Source organism: Miscanthus floridulus, chromosome 14 (assembly GCF_019320115.1).
Source record: "Miscanthus floridulus cultivar M001 chromosome 14, ASM1932011v1, whole genome shotgun sequence".
Lineage (NCBI taxonomy): Eukaryota > Viridiplantae > Streptophyta > Magnoliopsida > Poales > Poaceae > Miscanthus > Miscanthus floridulus.
The window spans coordinates 15,362,061-15,379,402 of NC_089593.1; the positions used below are offsets into that span (position 1 = coordinate 15,362,061).

General features: G+C 41.4%; 1 protein-coding gene across 2 annotated transcripts; it reads right to left on the reverse strand.

Annotated features, from left to right (window-relative positions):
- Positions 1–2,712: 2,712 nt before the first annotated feature.
- Positions 2,713–15,494, reverse strand: LOC136504659 (protein NUCLEOLAR FACTOR 1-like). Of its 2 annotated transcripts, none has more exons than XM_066499618.1 (22): positions 15,014–15,494; positions 14,814–14,903; positions 12,976–13,168; positions 12,422–12,563; positions 11,720–11,825; positions 10,320–10,420; positions 10,108–10,230; positions 9,324–9,404; positions 8,965–9,110; positions 7,518–7,590; positions 6,138–6,197; positions 5,788–5,826; positions 5,615–5,703; positions 5,393–5,457; positions 5,088–5,134; positions 4,932–4,991; positions 4,655–4,726; positions 4,156–4,185; positions 3,440–3,534; positions 3,226–3,331; positions 3,062–3,124; positions 2,713–2,965 (listed from the first exon to the last, which is right to left on the reverse strand). In XM_066499618.1, the coding sequence occupies exons 1-22, from the start codon at positions 15,051–15,053 to the stop codon at positions 2,789–2,791; spliced, it is 1,998 nt and encodes a 665-aa protein (XP_066355715.1). In that variant the 5' UTR covers positions 15,054–15,494; the 3' UTR covers positions 2,713–2,788. The 2 variants fall into 2 exon arrangements, with proteins under 2 accessions (XP_066355715.1, XP_066355716.1); XM_066499619.1 differs by having other exon boundaries at positions 2,715–2,965; positions 12,976–13,165.
- Positions 15,495–17,342: the final 1,848 nt, after the last annotated feature.

Here is a 17,342-nt window from a genome sequence, read left to right on the forward strand (position 1 = left end):
CTTCTGCTAAGGGATAGATTGAACACAAGAAATATTTTGAGAAGAAAGAATATGGATCTGGATGATCACAATTGTGTGCTTTGCAACTCAGGAATGAAGAAACTATCTTCCATCTTTTCTTTGAGTGCTCTTTCAGTAATAACTGCTGGTCAACTATACCAATAACCTGGAACTTGAACCTCACACCCCTTGATATGATACTACAAGCCAGAGCTGATTTTGATAGTGTTATTTTTAGAGAAATCTTCATAACATGTTGCTGGGTGATCTGGTGTACAAGAAATGGTGTCATCTTTGATAATGGTAGAGCTGATGTCAATGAATGGAAGAGACACTTCAAGAATGAACTTGGATTGGCTTGTACCAAGGCCAAGCCTGCAAGACAAGCATCACTTAGCTCTCGGAGAGATAGCTATCTGTAATAGGAAAGTTTTTTTCTTTTGGGCCTGGTTGCCTTGTACTCTCCTTTTTGTTTTAGCCTTCTGTACGTAACATTCTTTCATTTAAGTGAAAAGGAAAAAAAAAAGACAGGAGATTTCCCCGCTGATTCGATCAATAATGTGTCACCCGCTGCCACCTCGTTTGCTTTGCTCTTGTCGCCGCCCTGCTTAGTAGTACCATGGATCTGATCAGTTCACAACCCAACATGCAACTTAGTACTACCTGCTAGACAGCGATCTTGACCATCAAAACCGATTGTCTATATCGCTACTTTTTTTTTTGAGCAATACCTGGTATAGGCAACTTTGCTAGACACTGACCCAATGTCTTATCCCAAAGAGCCCCCCCCACCCATATGCCTGGGGCTAGCTGCAGTGGCGGACCCAGTGGGCAGTCTAGGTAGACCTTGCAGTGGCGGACCCAGTGGGCAGTCTAGGTAGACCCAGGACTACCCACAAATTTGGCCCAAAATTCTATTACTACTCTTCAGAAAGACCCAAACGCTCTCCTTCCGGCTTTCCCGGTCACTCTCGTCTCAGCCTAGGCCGAAGACACCGCAAATCCACGAGCTCTTCAAAATAATAACGAGCCTGATCGAACTGGGGACCTCTTGCATCGGGCTGCAGCGCGCTTACCAATCCAACTATGAAAGTTTGTTGGATAGGCAATACCTGCAACCTTATTTAATAAGGAAAAACAGGGAAAAATACCCCTTAATTAATCATTCCTTGGTATGCTAAATCATGTCCTAAACGACTTTCTTTACCAGTATGGAGGGAGTATTTATGTAAGTTTCTAACCTTTTAAATGTATTATCGTAATTTGGTTAATTTATAGCTATGTTTGCTGAACTTTTTATTTGAATTTTATAGTAGGGCTACCTTGGTCTCACATCCTGGGTCCGCCACTGGCTAGCTGTGCCGTGAGCTGAGCAAAACGCCGGGCCGTGCAAAAGATTAGGGCGTCGGCAGCGTTGGTCACGCGACTGCATCGGAATGATGGCCGGGCGGTTGGATCTATCTGGTCTCGTCTCTCGTCCAGGACAAGCAGTCAGCAGAGCAGTCTGTCTGTCGTCTCACTCTCGCCAAGCGCGGAGACTATTTTTTATACTCACGCAGCCGAGCCGCGGCCATGTGATTGCATGCATTGTCGGCAGTGCACGAGCACGGACACAATCGCTCATGAACGGCTGAATGGCTCGGACGCTCGGTTGCCTTGCCATGCGCGGTGTTCACGAAGCTAAGCACACGTACCCGACGTACTCCTATGTACTATCTTTGTCTGCTGTCAGGAAGGTTTAAACTTTAAATCATCGATTAAATCAGTTCAATACTACCAACAAATCAATCAACAAATATCCAATTGATTTTTACGAGAAACTTTTCTGCATTCAAGTGCTCTTTGATATTACCCTTCTAGCCTTCTAAGAAAGGTTTCGAGTTTGCAAAAGATTAAGGCCTCGTTCGTTGTTTAGTGGGGATTGAGGGCTGGAAACTGATCATCATTGCTGTTATAAATAGACTTGTCATTCCATCCGAACTGTTCCAGACCTCCTTTCTCCGGTAAACGAAGTGAACTCTCAAACCCTTAACCTCCTTTTCTTTCTCCATTCTTCTTCTTCTCTTTCTCTTCTCTGTCCCCCCCGCGCCCCCCCCCCCCCCCCCCCCCCCCCCCCCCCCCTGGGGAGTTTGTTGATTGGGTGAGCGCTGCAGGCTAGGCGTCATCCAAACAGCCCGTAGTGCTCCGGTGCATCCAACAACGTAACTCTTTGGCTGACCTTATAATTACATTGAGATCCCCAGACTAGATATTGGTCAAAACATAGCTTATGAATAGATATACCATTTATACCATAAAAAACATTCGTCTGCTCAACAGTAGGGTTTAACCTACTAGGCTGCTGCTACATGGCTACATCAGCAGAAGACAAACATGCCCTTGTCCGAGGAAATCAACCTTCGTGCGGAAGATGTCCCAACAATCCGCTCTAACTGCAAGTTAGCAACAAGTCAGTTCACACGAAGACGAAGGATAACTAACATGCTGGTCGAGATTAACTCATGGAGTCAAGCAATGCATATGAACTACTAAAAGATACAGCATAAGAAATTGGATATATATTATATATACAAGAGCTAACAAATAATCAGGAGAGAACTGCATGTGAAACTGTTGAGCATCAACCAAAACTAGGTGAGACAAACTTTCAAACAGAAGCTCAAAACCCGAAAGCTTGTCATTTTCATCTTGAATCCAAACTTTGTGAAATATGATAGTGTGACCACAAACATTAAAATAAATTTGTTCATACTGCTAACTGAACAGCTGAACTGCATGATAGAATGGATCACAAACTCCATGAAATAAATGTTTCTGCAGAGCATGAAATTAATAGCAGGACAAGATTACAGTTTCCACGATGGAACCAAACTAAGTGAAATAGTGAACTCGCCTTAAGAAGATCTAGACGAGAGAAAAGAACATTGCACTTCCGGATTTCTGATTCGCCTAGCATATTTACAAGCTGAAAGGAAGATACAAACACAAGGGAGATTAACTATCAAAACCTCTTCACCGTAAACCGTGAGACAAAGCAATGAAATTGCAATTTAGTCAATACCTCCGGATAAAATTCTTTTCTCCCTGGCAATGAATAAATTAGTAAATGCTTTGTTCCCCTGATCTGCACGTCAAGAAATAATGATGAATATCCTAGACAATACAGCTAACACAGAAACAACAGGAATCACATAATACAATAAGTAATGCTTCAGACAATTTTACCTTGTATCGATGGTAGAAGTGAGATCTTTCACTATAAAGCAAGATCTTTTTCTTGCCCTCAAAAAACCAGAGTTTTGAACGAGATATATCCTGTTGAGATGTAGCCCTGATTTGGGAGCACATCGAGAGAAAAAACCACTTGTCTTAAGACTAAGGAAGATAACGTAAATTGAACAAATAAAATAATCTATAATGAGAAGGACGGTCTACTCACTCTCCAATTCGACAAAAGGACGCTTCCTTAGATTTTAAGAAATTGCTTATTCGAATATATTCAAAGTATGAACTCACGAATAGCAGCAATCCACCCTGCATTGCACTAGACAATTAGCAAATCTTGCAAGAGATGGTCATTGTAGGAGCATGAACATTATCAATATATTTTTTCTCGAATATGTAGGAGAGCTGCGTATCGTTTCATTAAGAAGAAGAGTTGCAAAGTACAACACCCACAGCACTCACACACCCCTTAACATTATGAATATTTACAGGAGATGCCAAGCATTAAGAACTAAGGCCTTGTTTAAATCCAGGGTATAAAGTTTTGGGGAGTCAAATCAGGTGTCACATGGGAGTGTCACATGGGGTGTTCGAATGCTAATAAAAAAACAAATTACAGAATCCGTCAGTAATCCGCGAGACGAATTTATTAAGCCTAATTAATCCGTCATTAGCACATGTGTTACTGTAGCACCACATTGTCAAATCATAGCTAATTAGGCTTAAAAGATTCATCTCGCAAATTAGTCGCAAACTGTGCAATTAGTTATTTTTTTAGTCTATATTTAATACTCTATGCATGTGTCCAAGCATTCGATGGGATAGGGAGTAAACTTTAGGGGAAGGAACTAAACAAGGCCTAAGTTCCTACAAAATTTCAGAAGTATCAAACACAACTGAACATTCGTACACAACAGATATAGAGCATACCTCATCCAAGTCTTGAATCTTTGGATATACCTGTAACACATCATAAATAATAAAAAGGACACATGTATTAAATAATATATTGATACACATTTATATCTGGAATAGATCACAAAATGTGGTGAAATAAAAACTCCAGAATTTTCTGCAGCAGCCAAGACACTGTCATGGTGGGGCACACCAAAAGGCCACATGCCAATAAGCCTCCCTCAGCTTGAGCTAGCCCAGCCGAGTAAGGTAGATATTTGCTTAGAGATTTAGTCAAGTTGATAAGACCAGTTAGCTGGTTATCAGATAAGTTTACTGACTAGACTGTCAAGATAGTTCAATTTGCTAGGATGTTTGTAGAATTTGAACTAGCCTAAGTACACTTTGAAGGATTGTACAAAGTTGCTCAGATTATTTTGTAACTAGTAAATCCTTCATTATAAGAAATATACTATTTGAGCTAACTCCAGTACATTGGCAGATATATATCTTATACAAGCATAAAAGAACAGACCTTGTTGCAGAAATAATCAAAGCGCGCATCGTCAGCTTCAGCAATAGAAGATGCATCAAATCGCTCATACACCTGTTTAGTAATTGCACATTGAAAAGGATTAGAATAGTTAATAACTGTTTTGGTAAATAAGATGCATGAACTTTAGTACTGAGGAGGATTCTGTATCCATGGCATTAAGACTTTGTTTACACAAATATATCTATGAGTAATATTTAAGTTTTATTCACTATATATGCAACAATGTGGCAGAATCAGAATGGATAAGAGCATTCACCTGCCGCAAGTCAAGTTGTATTTTGGGAAGAACACCTGCATACTCGGTCACCATTTTAATCTAGTAGAAGTTGTAAAACTATTAGTTCATCAATACATGTACCCCCTTAAAGGGCGGAAACAAACAGCTAAGTCAGTGATTTCAATCACAGCATACCTTTCCTTCATAATTTAAGCATAATCCGTTAAATAAAGCATTAATCTCTGCATAACATGGAAAACAATTGAAATTTGAAATGCACATAGGTATATGAACAAACAAATGGACAACTATGTAATAGATGCAAAAGAAGCTTGCATAGCACCATTAAATTATCATTTATCAACCTCATAACTAATCAAGGTCTCACGGTTCCTGTGCATAACAACTAGTCACCTTGAGCACCAGGTTCTACGTTACTGAAAACACGAGGAGAAGAGGGAAGGGGGCAGGTTAAAACCACATTCCAGCTGAATCCATACCTGGTGTAAGGTATGAGCTTAACAGTATTGTCTGCCGATAGTACTGTGCATGCCGATCCAAGTACCTTGGACATCAATGAAAAATCTTAATTAATATGAATATAGTTTGAGAATACACATAAATAACTAATAATAAATCGCCATGAAAATTGACAGTCCAATATACAGAGAGTCGATGTTATCAGAGCATGAACCTAAAAATATTCAAGGAAACAGAATTACCATGGCCTAATTCGCATCACATTGGTTCCATGTTCTTTTGATGGCAACTGATTAAGTTGTTCAAACACAGCCTCCAGATGCTCCCAGTTCTACATCCATGCATAAACTCTCATTTGTACCAAAAGGTATAAAACCAAATATAAGTTGAAAAACATGTAAGCCATGAAGTTTACCTGCATAGATATCACATCCACATGATCAACAACCACTATCTGCATACAAACCATTTTAGAAATAAGTAAACAAGGAGAAAGGAGAAACAGAAGGAAAAAATGCACTCTGTTCCATTACTAAGTACAAGTCTATGTTGAGATACAAAATTTTGAATTAGTTCTTGTTCAAATAGACTAATACATTATCAATCTGCAACATAAAATATTCTCAAGTACTTTGGGTGAAAGATACAATTTATACGTTTTTTTTCATGTGAATCTGGATTGTCGACATATTATTTATGGTTTAACAAAAAGACTTGTATCTAGTAATGAGGTGGCGAATACATCATAGGATCAAGGGAACTAACTTCAATTGAAGATAGGAAATCAAAATCTTTCTCCTTGCCATGTTCTCCTCCATCAATTTTCTGATAACATAAAAGCATAAAGCATAAACAATAGAACTCCATAACAATAAACATGTTCTAGAAGTTCAATTTAATGTAATTGATTAGAAAGCAAAGTTATGTGATGAGATGAAAGAAATTGGCGTTTAACAATAAAAAAAGAAATAAAGATAAAAAGTTTATGGCTGCTATATAGCTAAGTTCTAATGGTGTGGCATACAAAAGACTTTTAGATGGGATAACCGCCTTAATCGCTGGTAGACTTTTTGTTTATTTGGATCACAAAGAATTTTGTGTGGCGTACCAGTCAGGCCTTTTGATTTTTTCCCCCTTTCTAGGACTAGCGTGTGAGCAATTTGGCAAAGAAGGAACAAGATGGGCCATTGAGAAGAAGTTTTCTATTAAGACAACAGAGTATTTTCTGCTGGATTGTCTTGTTTGCAGGGATGGAGTTTGCTACAAAAGGAGGGGAACAAGATGAAGATTGACAAGATCATAGCAGGGATGCTGAAATGGCTTGGTTTCAGTGTTTTATACCCCCATCAAAGTTCAGTATATCAGACAAATCTCCAATCATGCTTGAAATGCCTAAACTTGATGACGCTATTTATTGCTTTCAATAATACTGTTTCGTCCATCCAATCAGACAGGTGCCATCATTTAGATTGACCAATCCAACAGCTAATCTCTATGAAGGCTTTCTTAATGCATTTTCCTCAACCAGCATTTTCCCGAGGATCCTGTCCTGCAGCAGTTGCTACTTCTCAAATCCATCACACTAGAAGTGTAGTGCCATTTACATTTACCTGTACCCATATCCAAATAAATTACATGGCCTAACAAGTTGTGCCATCAGCACTATGATACATTCTGCATACTCCTCCCATTCTACGAAGCAAGATTGCAAAACCACCAAAAAAAACAGCTTCTTGCTGGCATACAGCTGTTCCCACCTGGATCTCCCCACAATACTACTGGCAAACCACCACCAGTCAATGTTATCAAGTCGTCTGACTAATCGCGATTAGTCAGCCTGATCGGTGCCTTGGCAATCAGCTATGCACTATGATTAGTCGCGATTAGTCACGACTAGTCGGGATGATTGGTGCCATGGCAACTAGGATTGATTAGACGATTTGATAATATTTCACCAGTGTCATATCCTAAGTATTCTAGCAATTTCCATATACTTTTCAGGAGTACATCAAATTCTAGATCAATGGGACAACAGCATACAAGGTCTGCCCAGAATAAGAGTAATGTACAACTGCAGAACATGAGTAAGTACAGGTTATCAAGTCTATGAAGAAATCTTGTTTTTTGAAAAAAAAAAATACTTACACGTTTCAGCGCTAAAGGAGATGCAACTATTATATCAGAAGAATAGAAGTTACTGTACAGCTTAATAGATTTCCTGCAGAAACATTAGTGCAAACGTTAATTATTTAGATGTTCTCAGTCGATGTGCTAGAAAAAAATAATTAGAGCATATATTCTCTGGAAGACTAGCTTATCTGTTTCTGAAAGTTATTTTTTTGGTTTTAAAAAGTACATAACATTGTATTCCCTTCGTTTCAAAAAATAAGGCACGGTATGACTCGTGGCAGTCTCCAAACTAAACTTTGAGCATTAATTTCTCATAATATATTATTGATAATGGCAATATCACGTTCATAAGAAAAAAAATCAAATATGAACCCAATGGTTTTTTTAATAAATACTATCCACATATTGTTAGATTAATTGTTGATCAAAGTTCATGAAGTTTGATCTTAGACTGCGTGTAGCTGTGTACAAAGAAACAGAGTATGCCACCTGCCACACAAATGGGTATCATAGACTAAATTTTTTTAATTTAAGGCGCCACAACTATTATAGACTAGAACAAACAGCATCATTAAATTACAAAGAATGTGAAACAACTTCTATTCCATAACCAATATCTATTTTAAAACACCATAACACCTGATGCATTACCAGCAAAGATTTTTTTGAATCAAATTTTTTTTTGCAAAGTGAGTTTCACGAATGAGGACAACTGAATTTAAATGACAAAGTCTGAAAATAGAAGATCAAATTATCGAACCGTTGCAAAAGACAAAGACAAGCACGTGACTATGCTTGTTTTGTAGAAGGTAAAGATTCAGTGAAGTCCAGGCAAATGGATGACTACTGAACATTGTAATGATGGAAATAAGATAATGACATGAGGGGATTTCCAACAAAGGACTAAAATAAAAGCTGCTGATTGAATCTCGAAATGGGAACATAGTGAAATATAGAGTTATAGATCCACGACTCAGTATATATTGAAATCCAAACTTTCAATTAGTCATGTGATAGTAAAAGGAGGAAAAACCATTTTAAAGAATAATAATCTGTGGGAAGTGTAGAGAAACAAGCTGCAGTCTGAAACTGAAAATTATTATAAGCAACTTAAATACTTAATACTCCTTCCGTCCCAGTATATTAGGCGCAACTCCCTTGTCCGCACAAACCAAGAAATGCATTTACTCCTGCCCAGCTCCAAGGAAAACGCTTCACTTCTTCTGCCTCATGCAAGATGCTGTACGAGGGAGAGACAGAGAGAGAAGATCTTGTGCCAGTGTCTAGCTGCATGCGTGTGGGAGCCAAGGAGTGTCCATCCAACACCACACTAAATGTTGCATGCACGAAACAGGAGCCCAGAAGATGCCACCCTGTATTCTGGGACTACGAGAAAAGGTAGTTGCGCCTTCTATGAAGGAATGGAGGGAGTAAATATTAAGTAATTATATAGAATACTCACTTCGTTAATTTTACACCAAAAAGAAAGTGATCATCAATGTCTCCAGCAAAAAGAAGATCAAAGTCTGCAGGTTTTGTGCTATGTTCAGGTATCCCCTCGCCATCTGATTCACCAAACTCCTTTTTAAATTGTCCCATGGCACTATCCTAGAGAAAAGAGAAAGATATCACTTAGCACCAGAAATAAAAGCATTATTATTGATATGGTTACATAACCCTATCAGCTATTGTATCAGCAGAAAACAGGATCAAATGTATGTATAGGGATAATTGGATTTTTTTTTTATAAATTTGCTTCGCATCTTGAAGAAATCAGAACCCAAATCATTGCATATAAATATAAGGAAATGAAAATTTTACCTTTTGTGGCAATGGGGAAAGCTGGATCAATCTCTTCACAATGCGTCGCGCAAAACTTTTGAGAGGTAACAAGAAAAGAACCTAAAAATATATTTAGACAAAAGAAAACAGGATTAATATGATGTATCTTAAAGAGAGGGGCTAGGACAAGATTAAACTTGTGGCTATATATATGAAAGTCACCCCTCCCTAATGGGTGTGAGGTGTTCTCCTATCTTCCTACATATTTGAGAAATCAGGGAATCAACATAAAGGTCACATGCATCTTAAGAAGCATGACATGCCATGGTTTATAATTACACAAAAGGATAATGTAGCTGAGCTCTACAGATCACATATAAAACATAATTCCTCATAAATTTTGAGTAAACGTGAGGAGTCTAACTGTCGAGACCGCTTAATTTGTTCTTATAACCCTATCCACCTCACATAATTATGTCTTTTTCTTCTTGACAACACACATCACAAAGGAAATATTGCAAAACAAATGCAGGATAACACACTAAAAGGGCGTACCCAGTGCAGAGAGCTTCCGCTCTATGCGGGGTCTGGGGAAGGGTGTCAGTGGCAAGCCTCACCCTCGCCTGTGCAATGCGAGAAGACCGCGACTCGAACCCAGGACCTTCCGGTCACAGGCAGTAAGACTCTACCGCTTGCACCAGGCCCGCCCTTTAGGATAACACACTAAAGTACAACTAAAAATATCTGGTATTGCAATCTCAGTTAATGTATCCATGGCAACAGAACAGGTGCTCAACATTTCAATATTTTTGATGCGATATACCTTCGGGCGCGTAAAACCCTGATCAAGGTATGTCTTATCATCCGAAATATCTCTGTCAGCATCATTCCTAAGCTTCGCGTCATTTCTAATTACAACATGTCGCGTCCTATGAACATGATTCAACTGCACAAGTAGTACGCTCTGCAGATTAGCCAGCACCATTAAAAGGTTCAAGAATAATATCATGACCACAAAGAGATAGTAAAGCTTACAGCATGCATAAGATATGCGTCCATGGTACTGGAATCAGGACCATTACTTTTCAGATAAAATGGCTTCTTATTGCAATGCATTATGTCACGATAACTGTTACCTACAGTAATACATTAAGAATAAAATTATATCTAGCATTAAGGAAAATAGAAAGCATACCATACATCGTATTGTGAGCAAATTTAAAAAGATACAGCCCTAATTTGGCTGTTTAGTTACTGTATATCACAGAAAGTAGGGTTGGGAATTGACTGGTGGAGCTAAAATTGTATCAGTAACCCTTCTTTTCCGCAATATGATTAGACCAAGGATCGAATAGGCATACACCATGAATAGACTTCACTCTTTGGGATTTAGAACAACTAAAAGTGCTATCTTGTTCCATATATAAAAAGTAACACAAATGGCCAAGTGTAAGATCAACACTTCAGTAACAGTGGTAAAAAAAGTCACCAGGCAACAGCTGGTTCATGCTAGATTCTAGAAAAAACGGCCAGAGGCGTTATATCAAAGAGATAATTTGGATCATTGCCTCGGATTGGTTAACAATTGTGTTGAATCATCAGTAAGCTTGATGTGGATTTATGACCACACTGGACTCTACATCTAAAAAATAAATTACCAGATTTAAATTCGCCATGCACTTCTTCTTTAATATAATGATACACAGCTCTCATGCAATTTTGGGGAAAAAAATCGCCATGTGGCCCAAGTACCAGTGGTTTATTCCACATTGGTATTTTTGTTGGGTGATTACAGTAGCATATAATGCTTGTTATCTCAAACATAATATTTTCATGCAAAAAAATTGCTGTGAGATGAGGACTAAAGAAAAAGAAAGATACTGTAAAATTTGGCCTTAGGTTGATTGTCAGAATCATGACATTTTGGCAAGGGCTGAGAAGTAGTTCCTTCCTGGTTTTTTAAAATCTGATAACTTATCACCTAGATACACATTATGTCAAGATACATAGTAAAAGTTATGTATCTAGAAAAGCCAGAACGACTTACAATTTGAAAGGGAGGGAGTAACATATAATCCAGAAATAGTTAAAGCAAACAGGTTTAGAGCCACAAATTTCACAAATTCAGCAACCATAAAGCCTGTTCAGGAGACCTCCAGCTCCACCTATTTCACAAATTCATGAAGGTGGAGCTGGAGTCTGGAAGAAGAGTGAGGGTTGGTGTTTCAGTAAGCTATAATGGTTCTCATTTAAGATTGGAAACAGAAGCTTAAAACTTCATTTTTAACCTACAACTCTGTATTTTGGTATGCTATAGGAATGGAGCACTCCCAAACAGGCCCGTAAGTGTAAAACAAGAAAGAACCATGACCTTCACAGCTGTGATTAAGGCAGACAAGGAAGATATGCTGTTTATTGCAATAAAGAGAACTTACAAAGAGAGAAGAAGCTCATTCGAGAATTTAAATGATTGGATAGCATATGTTGCCAATGGTCTCTCAACTTTCCTTTGACATCATGAAGATGATCATCACAAGCTTCCTAAAAGAACAAAGCATCAAGGTTCTCCTTAAGATTAATCATCCCAAACTGTCATGCACAGTTGAGAAAGTGTATAAAGTACATAAAATACAAATGTACTTATTTTCTAATTAACTCACTTAAAAAAAAAGGGCGTACCCAGTGCAGATTAACTCACTCACTTGCTTATAAAAAAAATATTAGGTACCAAAAACAAGCTTAAGGTAATAACTGATTTAGTAGTAAATTTTTGAAAGGTCAGCTACAAATTCACACAAATTCAGTGACCAGATTTCAGGGCTGAAAAGATCAAGTTCACCTGCAACTTCATATGATGTGTGTGATTCAATTTAGCCTTAAAACATGGAAACCCAATCAAAGAGGTATACAGTTCGACAGTGACCCAATTGCCACTATAATGGGCACTGCCATTATGCATAGTTATTTTTCTCGGCAGCATTAGGCATAGTTATTATTCCAGGGTAATATAGCATCCCAACTTGAAACATATTATAGAACATCTCAATACTGGATAGTACACCCTATCATCTAACAATATTCAGATGACAAGCATATAAATTTCAAAATACAAACATAAGGACTAACCAAAACTATACCTGCACTTTTTCACCTGTTCCAACCCATTTGGACCTTGGAATGTCCACAGCAGGCATTTCCCATTTAAATTTATAGTTCTTCTTCATCAACGCCTTGACTTCTTCATTTGTTATGATGTGGCTTACATGACGATGAAATGAACTGCAAAACAGATAGATGAGACGGTGTTGAAAAAGGAGTGACAATGCACACAACAACAGGAAATGACCAATATACAGAAAGGATAAGCATCTTTTGTCACTTCTGCTTACTGATAATCATGGATGGAATTGCAAAGAAAAATTGCCAGTTCAACTGTATCCCAACAATAAAAGTCATGAGGGCTAACCTCCTCAGATTGGTCTAAAAAGATTACTACTAACACAAAAGTGGCTGTAGATGAAGTTTTTTTTTTTTAAAAAAGGAGTTACCTGTTTATCAAAGGCAATCAAATTAGTGATACAAAATTATATACTACAAAAAGATCAAGTTAACATTCTGAAAATGCAAACATGGAACCATAAGACTCCACAAAGGTGACAGATAATGAACAAATCATATATGCAGCACTAACCATGAAGTCTCTGTTTCATCAAAACAATCATTTCCATTGTTTATCGTATCACCTGGCGCATCACCACTAGGAGCGTCATACTCATCCTCTATGTCCTCTTCATCACTCTGCGCTGTGCCTTGAAAGCTCCCATTCTCTTTTTTATCACGTTGAACAGCCCCTGCTGCTCCAGATTCAGTATCTACAATTTCTGCTGCACACAATGCAAGTTCAGTAAGAACGAACATGAGCACTATTTTGTCACAGGAAGGGGAAAAAAAACGAGAGAAAGTGGACGAAGGCCGATGGTGGCACAAACTAGCAACTTAAGCTTCTTACTATGCAAAGAAATTTGAGTTCAAATCTGTCATCGGTTGAGTAACACCACAATAAAACTCTGTGGTGGCACAAACTAGGAACTTAAGCTTCTTACTACTAGATGCAGACCATTAGAGGCCGGACGCACCATTCCACAGACCGCTCTGTACTCGCACTTCACTTCCCCCCGCTCTGCCCGCTGCCGCCACTCGCTCTCTCCCGCACTCACTCCGCCCGCTCCCCCACACTCGATCTCTCCTGCGCCGCTCCTCCGCCCGCTCTCCTGCCGGCTCTCCGGGCCGTCCCCGGGACGGGGACACCGTGCGCCGCGCCCGCGAGCTCGCTGTGCGCCCGCCCGCCCGTGCTCCCTTCCTCCCTCCATCCCTCGCCCTCCATGCACCCCCCACTCTCCCTGCGACCCGGCTCCCGCACCCCCACCAAAGACGAGGACGACAGCGGCGGCTCCGACGAGGTAGCTCGCGGCTGGATCTGAGGCCTGCTCCTCCTCTAGATCTGGATCTGAGCCCTCCTCCTCCTCTGGATCTGAGCCCTCCTCCTCCTCCCCCTCCTCCTCCTCCTCCTCCTCCTCTAGATCTAAGGGATGCGGCGGTGGCTAGGGTTCCGACGAGCTCTCGGGTCAGATCTCGCCGTGTTACACTGGTTTTTTTTTTTAGATGTTGCAACAAATGATTTCGAATGTTGCAATGGGATTTTTTGGGGTTGTTGCAACAGATGTTTTTGCGATGTTGCAGTACTACTGCTTGAGATGTTGCAGTACATTTTTTCGAATGTGGAGCATAATTTTTTGATGTTGCAGTACATGTTTTTCAATGTTGCAGTACACATTTTTTCGTTTTTGTAGTAGATATTTTTCATTGTTGCATCAGATTTTTTTAGATGTTGCGGTGCATGTTTTTCGATGTTCCAGTAGATATTTTTTCGATGTTGCAGTACATATTTTTCGTTTGTTGCAGTAGATACTTTTCGTTATTGCAGTAGATATTTTTCGATGGTGCAGTGTATGTTTATCAATGTTGCACTACGTATTTTTTTCGATGTTGCAGTTGGGAAGGGGGTGCGTTGGGGAAGGGGGGACAGGAGCGCTTTGGGGAGCGGAGCCGTCGTCGGGGGGCACGACGCAGTGGGGAGTGCTCCTGCGAGGGCGAGGCAAACGGTTAGGGATGGGGATGGGGATGAGGATGGCGATGGCGATGGGGACAAGGTGCGGAGGCGCGAGGTGCGGACGTGCTGGACGTGCGCGGGGGCATCCCGATGGAAGCGGGCTCGGTTGCGGGCGATGGGGACGAGGTTGCTGGTTGGGGTTGGGGTTTGGGTTGGGGGGGGGGGGGGGGGGGGGGGGGGGCATCCATGAGCAGCGCGAGCGACGCTAGCGCCCGGACGTCCGGGCGCTAGCAGTTCCCATAAATGATCCAATGAGGGTCACACGGAGGAGTTGCTCGTGAAGTCAATAGCCGATTAAGAACTTTCCGCTATTCAGCATTGGACCTAAAGAACCCAACGCAAGAAGAAGAGGATCAGACCTTCATCGTGCTCCGACAGTTGGGGATTCTCCTCCCGTAACTCAGCTCCCTGCTTCGCGGACCTTGGCCTCTTTGGCCGGTTCTTCGGTCCTGTGACGACAGCAACAGCAACAGCAACACGAGGAGGGAAAAGGCACGTTAGGAAAGCTCGAACGGAGGGGAGGAGGTGGCGCCGAATCGGTTCGGGCAGGGCTTCGTACCTCGAGCGGCGGCGGAAGGCATGGGCTTGCGCTTCCCCATATCCCTTGGGGATGGCAGTGGAGCACGCCCGACCTGAGGGAGGAGCAGGAACGGGAGGCCGGGCCGGCGGCGCACGGCGGAGACGGAGAGGGTTTGACGAGCAGCTCAGGCAAGGGCGTGGCGGCGTCACACCGGGAGATAGCAAGGCAGGGGCAGACTGGGAGGTAGTGAGACAGGGGCAGACCGGGTGGTAGCGAGGCAGGGGCGGACTGGAAGGTTGAGGTGGAAGGGCGTGGCGGAGACGGGAAGGGTGTCGCGACGGTTGGGATGTGGCGGCGGTGGGGGGAGGTGGAGCGCGAGTGGAGGCTCGTGACCGGGGAGCAGCGAGGAGCAGTGGGATGGAGGTGGCGGGCTGGCGATGAATCGGGTACAGAGGTGCGGCGAATCGAGGACTGGTGGCTGCGGACGGACAAGGACTCGAGGAGGAAGACCAGGGGTCCGCAGGCGGGCGGCGGCGGGGAAACCCTGGGCATTCGGTTAACCGAAACCGTTCGGTTCCGGTTCGTCGGTTCTTTACAAAATTCGGTTAGCATAAAACTGGAACCGATCGATTAGCTACAAAACTTGGAACCGAGGAAATTCGGTCTCGGTTAGTTTGGTTCGGTTTCGGTTAGAACCGAACTAACCGAGCCATACATTACATCAGCGACATAGAAGGGAAGAAAATGAGAAAAATGAAAACCGAGCCATACTATACAGTTCGGTTCTTTTGGTATTAGGCCAATATGTACAGATTCGGTTCTTCGGTTCTGTTCGGTTAACCGAGGTCTGGAACCGAATTACCCGATATTATTTCGGTTCCTGAGAACTGGGAACCGAACTAAGAACCGAAATTTTCGGTTTCGGTTAATTCAGTTTCGGTTCCGGTTATTTCGGTTCGGTTCTCGGTTCTCGGTTATTTTTGCCCAGGGTTAGGGAAGAGGGCCGTCGAGGATTTGGGAGCGCGGGAGGGTGCGGGCGTGCAGGTTGGGCTGTGGGCCGTGGGCTTATGGGCTCAATATATGAAGTTGCATATAGTGTTTCTTTTGCGTTTTGTAATGTGCCGTGAAAACAAAATATTAGAATTTGATTCTCGAGGTAACTTCATTTTCCATTTGGAATTCTATTTGCTTTTACCTAACACTACTACTACTCTGTATTGTACCGGACAAAAAACAAGTAACACTCTCATAGGATCTATCTGTTTCTACGATTGTTCCTCCTTTTGCCGCACCAAAGACAAAGTTCCTGCAAATGGCTCACAACGGCGTCTCCAAGCGTACCCAATAATCCTTCCCAATCTATGATTTTTAGGAAAAAATTTAAAAAAAAATCCATCTCCAACAACTCTCAAACTCACCTCCAATCTTTTGGCGCTTGAGAAAACCTTCCTTCCGTGTAAAGACGTGCGGAGATCGCGCGTTTTTATCCTTCGCCCAATCTAAAGGTGAGAGAGTGGAGAAAGAATAAAGAGTACAAAAAAAGTTCTGGATGCAAATATACAAGAGAGAAAGAATATATAAAAGTGGTTAGGATTCCTGATGTAAAATTGTCTTCTATATTTTCGGAGTGAATTATTGGGAACTGTTGATGATGTTCTTATTTATTTCTTCCAATACCTTTTGGCGAATTGAAAAACTCAATGATTTTGGAAGAAATTCTTAGAAACTTTTGGAGATGCTCTTAAGTTTTACTTCTACACCTCCTAAAAGAAGCTGGTGCCAGTATATGTGAGTGGAGAAGAATGGCGAAAATACAGGACTTAGCTCTGGTAAACAGGCCCTTAATAAAGTGAGTTTTTATTTATATACCTGCCGACTTTTTAGAAAGACAGGATTTATTTTTCGATCACCAAATGATATCCCAGTTTATTTCGAAACAAATGAGAAAAGCTTCCAAACGAGTTTACATTCCTTCAAAAAAAATGCAGTTCAGAAAAAAAAGCCAGCGAATAGACAGTTTCAAACGAAGCCAAGACTGCAATCATGCAAAACTCTGGGCGCACAATATTTGTTACAACAGCAAATTGAATACACGCTAGGGCACTGCTCCTCCAATCTGTTGGCACATGCGGACATGCCTGCAGCCTGAACAATTGCCGGCATAGTTAACACCGCAAGACAGATCCACTATGGACTTGTTAGCCCCCGGAGGTCCGATCCAAGCGCTAGCGTCCGAACGCTCCACACACAGGGAGCGATCGAGCGCCTAGCGCGTCAGGCTCGCGAGGAGAGCGCACCAGTAGTGGTCTCGCATTGTCCTGGACGTCATCCGTGCCGCCGGCCGTTTCCCACGCGTATCCATTGCGCA

Bases quoted from the DNA above. Each gene is read 5' to 3' on its own strand.
- LOC136504659 (XM_066499618.1), bottom strand. From the start codon at position 15,053: ATGGGGAAGCGCAAGCCCATGCCTTCCGCCGCCGCTCGAG. The intron at 6,198-7,517 runs GTAAGTATTTTT...TTATGTTATCAG, and splicing joins CTCCTTTAGCGCTGAAACGT to AAAATTGATGGAGGAGAACA. The intron at 5,135-5,392 runs GTATGGATTCAG...CATGTTATGCAG, and splicing joins AAGCTCATACCTTACACCAG to AGATTAATGCTTTATTTAAC.